General features: G+C 37.2%; 1 protein-coding gene across 1 annotated transcript; it reads right to left on the reverse strand.

The window, feature by feature from the left end:
* Positions 1-7,957: 7,957 nt before the first annotated feature.
* rprml (reprimo-like) lies at positions 7,958-9,507 on the reverse strand. The gene has a single exon (XM_046865577.1). It carries the CDS (start codon positions 9,232-9,234, stop codon positions 8,890-8,892), a length of 345 nt encoding a protein of 114 aa, XP_046721533.1. The 5' UTR covers positions 9,235-9,507; the 3' UTR covers positions 7,958-8,889.
* Between the last annotated feature and the right edge of the window lie 1,067 nt (positions 9,508-10,574).

The following is a 10,574-nucleotide window of genomic DNA, read 5'->3' on the forward strand; positions in this document are numbered from 1 at the left end:
TATCAGATCCAAAACCTTTTTTTCTGTAGTCCTACTAATAACTGGGTGCCAGTGTTGATCATCATCTAGTAATCCAGTACATTGCTATACACAGCCAGCCTCACTGTCTCACTTATCTCACTTACAGTCACACACACATACACACACATACTAGTATACACACCCTGCGGCATGTGCTCAACTATATGCCCATTATCTGTTTTGGTTCCCATGGAAACCCCAACCTGCTACTGCAAGACTGCAAGGTGGTGGTGACTCTGTATGTGACTATGTGTGTACAGTGCGTTCATGTACAAACTTCTAAACCAGGATGAGTTAAGTATATTTAGGTTACTATTTTAAAAAATAGTGATGAAACATGTGTACTTCCAATGCACCTCTGGCTATACACTAGCACATACACCCCCCCACACACACACATTTATATACATACACACAGAACTTATACTGCAAATGCGGAATGATATTTGTAAAGCTTAGCACAGATCTCTGCTGGAAAGATACTGAAAATCTCAGTGCATAATGAATGACGCTAGAAACACCCACATACATATTGTACACATACAAGTTTCACCGGCATCATTAGTTATTCTTGGCGATAAAACTTTACCAGTGTGAAGAGAAAGAAACTTCAGAAATAACTCCCAACAGCAAAAATTTATAATTAATTTATATTTAGCTTCACTTACAAATCTTGCAAAGATTTTCACACTTCGTATTATTGAAATGGCAGGGACACAGTGTTGAGCTGAAACATTTCTTATTACTCTAAAATTATCTAAAACCTATTCCAGGCTTGTGGGCATTTGTACAAAAGGGGATAAGTAAAAATAAATAATTGTAGCACACGTATGGCACCATGGCACCACTTCTTTATACTATGTTAGTATAATTCAGTCTTGTTTTGCGTTGAAAATTGAAGTATCCTTACAGTTCAAATAAAAAAAAAAAGGCACTATGCAACAAGTTGTATATATTCTTGAACTGTTATCTGCTGAATTTATCTTAATAACCTCCAAAACGATCATTAAATAAAAAATGAATGCTGACCAGACAATTTTTCCCAATCACTTTACGATTTTAAGTCTCCAGTTTCAGTGAGCTTGTATCTTTAATAGCCCCAAATTAATGGCTGAAAAGAGTGAAACATGATATAGTACTCTTCTGACATATTTGCCTCAAGCTAATAGTGTTTATTAGAATTACTGATGACTCCTCTTTAGCACAAACCAGTGAGAATTGTTCCATTAACAAGCAGTTTCTACTTATGGAACCATGAATACTCATGGAACATATTAAATATTACATATACACATAACTAATGTTAATGTGAACAATAACTGAAGATCTTGACATCCATGATATGAGCACATTTTACTAGACATTGCCCTGCTTCCATATGATTGGCTGATTTGATTTAAAAAATAACAGGTGTGCCTAATAAATCTCTGTCTGTCTGTCTGTCTCTCTGTTTGTCTGTCTGTTTCATTTGTTAGTTTACTTTTATTGTATTCTATTTTTGATCTGTAAATTCTATTTTATTATTATATTAGTTATATTATCGGTCTGGCCTTCAAAACCCTCAATAATGGAGTCTCTTATTGTGTGCCAGGTCATGATGACTTTATTGAATCCTAGCCTGGAAATGAATTCGTTTGCTCTCATTTGTATTCCCTAACATCATTTTATAAACCTCTCAGATCACAGATTAAGCAGCAGCACATTAACTTGGTAACAGTGCTGAAATGGCTTTGGCTCCAATAAGTCAAGAGCAAATAAAAGCCTGAAAGTGCAATATTGAAATTGCAGGTGTTGTTTTATTCTTTTTTTTGTCTCAGAAAAAGAATTGCTTAATAAAGTCTTTTTAAAAAAATCTTAAATAGAAAAATCAACAAGGGCTACAAACGTACACAAGTACTTAAGATTAAGTGTGGGTTTAGCATTCAATAAAAAAATCTGTACACATTGTCATTGTTCACCCAGATTCATTATTTTTTTCATTATTAGTTATCTGCAAAAAGATACTGTCTAAGTAACTTCTAGGGATGAATTGAAATTAGAAATGTGTTGCTGATCAATGGGCCAAGCAGGAAGCAACACAAGCCACTGGTATTGACTGCCTTCAGACTAACTGAGAAATAAAAGATCACAGATTGAACGCAGTTGCCACCATAAAGACCAGAGAAATTTATGTACACAGACATAACCTCGGAGACTACAGGAATTAAGGGAATACATCACTGAAAAAAAAGCATGGAGGAAATAAGAAGGACTAAATTAGGAAGAATTGGAATTGGGCTAAGAAACCACAGGTTAAAAAAGTTTCTGATCACTGTTTAAACTTTCAAGTGAAAGTCAATGTTTGCGTGAGATCTCACTTGCTGTACTTATTTGCTTCGAAAGAGCCAGAGAGAACCGGCTGTGTCTTGTGCTTGCACTAAACCGAAAGAAACAGACCAATAAACTACAATGAGGCTTCACTTAACTGGATTACTGATTTAACTATCCTGTACTGGTCTGTTACAATACTAAGCTTTTTGTTGATTGTCACTGTAGCTCTTTGTTTTGAACTCAAGTTGTTTACTGTTCTCCTTTTTGACTCTGACTATCTGACTATCTGATTTTGTGAATCTTGCTAACCACTTTCAACAGGTGATGGTTCACAGTTCTGTGCAGTCAGCTTCTCATACACAAAAAAAATATGACGAGTTTGAGTTTTATTTAAGAACTTTTTTGTCATAAAAACAAGAAAGATATCTTAAATTCTTATCAGATTATGAGAAATTTTGCAAGACAGATCATGACTATAGGTAATTAGTTAAATTGTCTTAATTATAGCAAAGGTAAATCTCTTAATAATCAAACAAGAGGGCAGCATTTTGGAGCAGATTATGTTAAATTCCTTCACTGGCAGAAGGAAGCAGATACAATGAATATGGTTTTATAACCCCCTTCTGCCAGGCATTAAGTTGACAGCAAGGCATCATTAGCTGCTCTTATTAGACTGGATAACTGTGTAGAAAACTTCTCATAGAAAAAAAAAAATTCCTGTTCCTATCACCATATAAAGAGGTTCTTCAGTTTGCTTTACCCATGCAGAGCTCCTATACTAGATGGACTTTCAAATAATATTAAAAACGTCTGCTCGATGTCCAGTTCTTCCCACTAGCATAAAGGCTCAAACACTCTCTCACAGCACCAATAAACACTGGGGTGCCCAGGAAATTCACAGACGTCAATGACACAGCATACATAAGACACAATGAAGTCACTGAAGTCATTATTTTTTTGGATGCAAAAGTGAAGATTTCTCAACATTTAGAAGTAGATTACTTGTTACAGAAAACTCACCCACCAAATTCAGTGCTAGGTCTTTACCGGCTTTAGCTGTATTATGCAAGTATATCCAATTCCAAGCCCAAGATCACATCCTCTTTCTATTACTGTCATAACAAGAGAATGGCTTACCTCACAATAACTACAGCATTTACAAAGCAAAATATAACAATAACTATTGACTTTTATAGCCTTTATGGGAAGTGGTAGTTCAGTGGAACTGTGTTGCTGATTGGAGGGGTGGAAGGTTGCTGTGTTGCTGATTGGATGCATTGCCAAGCTGCCACTCTTGGGCCCTTGCAAAAGGCCTTTAAAGCCCCTCTGTGCTCCAGGGGTACTGTGTCATGGCTGACTGTCCTCTGACCCCAGCTTCCTACTGTAAAATCAATAGGATATGTGAAGAAAGAATTTCAATTTGCTGTAATGCACATGTGACAAATAAGAAGTAACTTTACCCTTTACCTTACAATCAATAGACTCAATGTAGACCTTGCATATACATGTGCATATGGCATAAACATCTCTCCAGGCATTAGCCCACAAATCAAATGGTTACATCCATCATTGCCAACTTAAGATAAAGCCATTGATTTATTTTGCTTACACATGCATCCCAATTTGTATTGCATGCTGTTTTATGAACATGTATAAACTTCATATTGAACCATGAACAAAAAAACAAAAACTATGGATCCTATAAACTATAACATTCACTTGTATTGAACCTGATATTAATTAAAACATCATTCACTGCAGATTTTTAAGTTTACAGTTAGGACACAAAATTAGTTCAGAATCTGTCGAATCACCCCTTTAATAAAGTTTTGAAAAGGCCTTTTGAAGCAATTTGCAGCAACCCTGAAAATGGCTGCTGTAGGTGTCCTCCTAATGGTGTCACTGCTAATGTGGTACTGTTTCTACTAAATATATAGACAGGTGTATGACACACCTCTAAGTTTGGAGCCCCCGGGAACTTGTCTGTCCGCTGTCTCTGCCTCCGCAAAACGGGTTTGTGCTTCCACTTCTCTGTTTGACATTCATGCCCCCTTCAACGCCTGCATTCTGTGATTTCTGACATTGCTGCCTCTCTTAAGTCCTTTTCTCCTTCTCCTGCACAAATTTTCTTCCTTGACAGTATGCTGGAGGCTTTTTCTTCCAGAAAAAGGTTTACACTATCGAAAAAGCAGGATTGCACACCAGTGTAATCGTTAATTGTCATGTAGTGGGCTTTAACATATTTTGGTTAAATGTGCGAAGGAAGGAGGAAAAGAAACTCCACAATCAATCATTGATTTTATATTGTGGCTGGTGTTAAAGTGTACTCCTGAGACCTGCCTGATGAGTTTGTCCTCTCTGTTTGCATGTGTGTGTGCCTTTGGTTTTAATCATAGCTTGATTAAGATCTAGTTGAAAATGGAGCTGTGCTGTGTAAAGCAATTATTTTGCAATAAGACACAAATACAAATACTGTAAATGTCAATGTTGCCACATATTGTACATGCATTTCAACCATTAAAGATTTCTGTAGGTACATTTTAACTTATCCATTTCCCACTGACAATGCAGATGATCCTGACTGTACTGTATTAGTCACAACAGGTATATTGAGCTGGTCGGCTGTTTCCCTTTCTATCACTCTAGCAATTCAGTCAGCTTCTCTCTTAATACGATGCTGAAATGGAGCTGAACTAAATATAGCCCAAGTCGCTCGCTTTGCTGATTCTCTCTGAAAGTACGGCCACCCCACACATCTGATCGCCGATTCAACTGCGTGTGTGTATGTATATATATAAACATATGTATATATATATATATGTTATCAGCACAGACTGAAAAAACTGGCAAGGAGAGCTGTGAGGAACATTTGATCTTGTTGATTAATGGTGAGGTGACCAAACAGACGCACTCGTTAATGCTTCACCCCACAGGGGCCATTGGTAGCCATGTCAACCACAAGAAGACAGGACTTGCAGCAAGAGACCTGAGGATTTTCGGTTTTACTTAAATACAAAATCGTTTTAGTCCCTACAACTGCATCTTTCACTTTAAACTGGCGCACTAGTTTCGATCCTGGCAGCCTTACATTCTCAATACGCCACAAGACTGTCACTTAGGAGTAGGAAGTGTTTTTGTATCACTTCTGACTGACAGAAGGAGAAGGCCAAAAAAAATCTAGCACTTAATTAGCAGCAACAGAAGGAAATAGGGTTATCGGTATGGTACATCGACTACATTGATCAGTAAGAATGTCAACAATATAACAAATATTGTTCGATATATAGATTTCTATCTAAATTAGGCAGCCGGACCCAAATATCAAAGTCTACAGGAAATCAAGAGAACACACATTGAGATTTCAATATGGCATTTAATTATTAGGAATGTTTTTTTTCACTAACCTTCAGAGTTTAGAGATTGTGACACTGGAAAAATGTGTCTTCTAAACAGTCTTGAAATAAAAATGAGTTTTAGAAAATCAGTATGTCTGTATTAAAAAACCCCAAAAAGAACACAGTGGGAGTTTGCAAAATCCTTTAGCAGCATTAAAGATTTATAGTTACTCATGCAGAACAGAGGAGACAGATTTAATATTAAGTTGAGATTGTATTTTTTAATATTCCCACTGCTTCCACTGGGTTTTTTTTTCTTCTTTTTAAAACGAAGACCCTGTCAGTCACTATATCTGTCCTGCTACACTAATAAGAAAACAACATCATACCCCAACTGCATGTGTATTAGTTCCAAGTGAAAGATTGGTCTCTGATTTATACAGATCTCAATTTTAAGAAGTTAAGAAGATATTTTAAAATGGACATAAATGAATGGGTAGGTAGAAGTAAAAAGGAAAGGTCAACAAGTACCTGAAGAACCTAAAGAACTAAAGGGGGGAAGCAAAGGGAATGGTGATGACTAAAGGTAGACAAGGAGATGGACACCTGACCAAAAGATTATTTTTGAAAATCCCATTTAGCCCCCATTTGCTGATATTAATCACCACTCTTCTGGGAAGATGTTTTACTAGATTTTGAAATGTGCTTGTGGATATTTGTGCACATTTAGCCATTAGTGCATAGTAAAGTCAGTATGGACACTATATGCCTATATACTGTATTAGTTTTTTGTATGGGTTCAGCTACAGAAACACTCTCTACAGTTTTTATTCGAAAGGTTAACCCTATGCTAATCAGTAGCTAAGGTTTGAGTTAAAGTTGGGGTTTGCAATATAATTAATCAAACCAAATTAAATTAATCAAAACAAAAAATGTGTTTAGACAAAAAAACAACAGCTATAGTCTTTCAAATTCATGCATTAGACTGATAATCCATTGAACATTTACCGGTTTACAACTAAATCTCAAAAATCTTACATAGAATTATTTACTTCAGTAATATTAAGTAATACTTACACATTATTATGATAATTAAATTAGTAAATACGTTGAATAGTAAATAATAGTGAATAAGATAAATATAAGGTGATCACATAATCTCTGTTTAACGAAGATAAAAAGGATAATTTTTCAAACATTAAGCAATTTGACGCAACACTAAACACCTCAAGGTAGTGTGAGAGTGATATTGATAGAAATGGAGTGCTGTGTATGACGAAACAGTGCGATCACCTGACCATAGCTGCTCTGAGAGGTTGAAATGAAAGGTCTGACAAAGAGACATGTCCAGTCTCCTCGACCTACTCACAAATCTGTAGAAAAGGAGGCAAGACAGTGCAATCTCTGAGGAACACTTTTAGTTCCTTTTTTCTTTTAGTTTCTTTCTTTTCTTAATAATCTTAGTAAATTTTGGAGGTAAATATTTACTGTGCCTACAGTAGACTGTGGAGTGTTGTGAAACTCAGTGTGACATTTTGAAAGAACCGTGTTAATAATCAGATTAACGTTTTTCAAATCTGACTAATGCGCCATGAAAAGTGATTTCATTTCAAATGTCTTCTGATTCTGGCAGAATTTTTCATAGAGGATTTAGTGCATTGGCTGAGTAAGTTAAACACCCCAGTTGCATTCTACTGTATATTATAGATTGTATGGAGATGTTCTTCGAACTGCTATTTTATTATAAACTGAAACTGATATCATTTAATGACTAACTATCATCAAACAACTCCAAGTCTTGCTATTTTTCATTTTTAAGAAATTGTATAAAAATTCATCCTCTGAACATTGTAGTGAGCCTTGGATGATCTCAGTTGATGTTTTAGGACTGTTATCCAAGGTTTTAAAGAATAAAATAATAAAGCTGAGTTTAACACACTTATGCTTTTAAAAACTATACAGGTCTTCTAGGGTTCAGATGAAGTTTATAGATTTGTTTAAAGTTTCTCCTCCATCCTGCCTCTATACCTCACTCTGCCATTTTTAGAGACTTCATGATTTCATTTTGTGTTTTTTTTATGCGTTTTCATCTTTATGTTGCTTCTGTTTCTGATACTGGAATACTTATGAACATGGGACAATGATTTGTAAAACTAAAATACAAGGATCCAGTGATGAATTAACACTTGCAGTTACTTTTACGTAATATGAAGTAATATTCTGTGTCATTTGCCAATCATGTGTTTATTTCATGCTGATTTGTTTGTTGAAAAACAAAGAAACATCACAAATTCACACATTTATATAGATTTTTTTTTATTTAAGATACAATATCTAATTTGGGTATTAAATACATATATTAATTAGGTGGCATTTTAAAATCATTGTAATAATCAGTTCTTATAGATCAAAACTTTTACTTTTAATTTTAAGTAGAAGAAATCTGTAAAAACAGTTTGTTGGAACTCGGACTTTCTACTGTTAGAAAACAAAGTGCACAAGCAAGTGTGAAAGGTTCAGTTGATTGACACGATACTTCAAGTTTTCATCGTTATTTACAAAAAAACAGTTCATGCAGCAGGTTCATGGGAAAGTGCTAGACAGAAAACTGAGAAAGAGCAACGCACATGCTGCATCTCCAGCAACCAGAACCCAAAGACTCGTAGCAAAACGTGCAAATATTAACGAGGATAAATGGTTCCTCCAACCGTGCGAGAAAAAAAATACACTTTAACGTTTTTTTTTCAAAGAATAATAATAAAAACACCTACGGTGCCAGATGCATAGGCTACATTTACTCATTTAGCTGCATGCATTTTGGAAGTTAAAAGTTTCAATAGTTCTCTTTTAGCACTTAAGGTTAAAAAAAGAACGTGTAAACATGTTTTTCACTGTAAAGGTCAGACACCCATGTATGCAACAACCTGGCTCGAATATTAATGTGAACATGAAATATATTAAAAAAAATAATTATAACATTAATAAACCGCGATACATTCGCAAGCGTGCAAATCCCATTCCTGTGACAGTCACTAAGACCTTTTTAACGACACTTGAACGTCTCGTTCAGCTCGTTTTAATTTTTTTCCCCTCACAAAACGACCAAAAAGGACGAGTTGCATATCCTCGCGCTGCACGTGAACATGAACACAGGGCGCGCGCTGACTCCGCCGGCTCCGGGTGCACAGGTTCCTGTTCCCCCACCTGCGCGCGCGCGCTCTCGCTAGCCTAGTCCGATCATCACCGCCTCGACGTCTTTGGACGGCCGCCGCTCTCTCACTAAGAAGTTGATCATGCTTTCGGACTTGATCATGAGATTGCAGCCGAGAAAGAAGATGCCGAAGACGACTGTAAGAGAGAGCACGCAGAGCACCGCGATCTGCACAGCGCGCGTCACGAACAGCTTGCGCTCGTCCGCCTCGAGCACCAAAGAGCCGCCGCCGCCGCCGCCGGGACCGCCGCCGTCGCTCGCGCTCACCTCGTCCACTAACGTGCCCGCGAGCTGCTGGCTGCTGTTGAGCAGAGCGCCGTGCGCGAACAGGGTGCCGCTGAGGATCGTGGCGTTCATGGCGAAACGCAGGAGCTCACCAGATGACTTGGTCGCGCGCTTGCTTCTGCATCTGGCGTGTCGTGTGTAAGGGTTGTAAAAAAGTGAAGTCAGTAAGTTGCGAACTTTTTCGTCTTGCACCAAGTCGCGCGCTGCGTCTTCTTCAGGTGGGTCTTCCAAATGAAGTGAGGATGGTGATGGTGCGTAAAGGCGCAGGAAAACCAGTGAGAGATGAAACCGCGCACTTCGTGGACATCATATAGTCTCATAGCCTGTGTGTGTGTGTGTGTGTGTGTGTGTGTGTGTGTGTGTGTGTGTGAGAGAGAGAGAGAGAGAGAGAGAGAGAGAGAGAGAGAGAGAGGGACAGACACCCATCGGTCTATGAAAGTCTGCTCTACACTTTAAGAATGAAATGAGGCACTAAGGTACTTTTCCAGGTGAAAGTTTCATAGAAAAGGTGCAACACATAACCACAACACAACAGTTCCACAACAGCAACAAAATGAGGTACAGGTTTAATACACTTGTTTTAAATATGAGACTTTTTTCCACACCTGCAAGCAAGTGCTTGAGTTTTACATAACAGGAAATCAAATGACACATGCCAATGGCAGTGACAGCAGTAAATGAATTTTATTATCATTTTTATGAAAATTTTAAAAGATATAACCATTTTAGTGTATCCATTTTTTCAAGCTTAAAAGTCAGACAAGTTAGAAAGATATGAGACAGACAGACAGACAGACAGACAGACAGACAGACAGACAGACAGACAGACAGACAGACAGACAGATAGATAGATAGATAGATAGATAGATAGATAGATAGATAGATAGATAGATAGATAGATAGGCCTAGCAAGACATGAGTCATCTTTTACTTGCACCTTACATGTTGCCTGAACATGTTCCAGCATGACATCACTAAACACAAAACAAGATCAACAAAGACATAGGTGCCCAGATTGGTGTCAAAGAACGTGAGTGACCTGATCTCAACCCCACCAAACACCTTTTACCCAAAAAGGCATACACACCTGACATTAATGGCCTACCTCATATACCCCTTATACCGTCACTGTCTGTAATGGTATTGAGTATTTTTAGCTCTCTAGATATATAAGTATATAGTATATTCGTATAATATGATGTGATTTAACATTGCTAACTGTCAGTCACAGTTTCAATTAATTTAGCGTTGAATTAAGTTTCTTTACACATGAATATTTGTGTCAGTGTTCCATAATTCACTCATGAACTCATTGTAAACTGTTCCCATTCCTGTAACAAGGTTCCTTAAAATGGGCTAGATAAGCTAAAATGTGGGTATCCAGAGTTAGCATTAAATATGGCTAGTTAGTG

The sequence above is a fragment of the Silurus meridionalis genome, chromosome 14, assembly GCF_014805685.1.
Source record: "Silurus meridionalis isolate SWU-2019-XX chromosome 14, ASM1480568v1, whole genome shotgun sequence".
Classification (NCBI taxonomy): Eukaryota; Metazoa; Chordata; class Actinopteri; order Siluriformes; family Siluridae; genus Silurus; species Silurus meridionalis.

Bases quoted from the DNA above. Each gene is read 5' to 3' on its own strand.
- rprml (XM_046865577.1), bottom strand. From the start codon at position 9,234: ATGAACGCCACGATCCTCAGCGGCACCCTGTTCGCGCACGGCGCTCTG.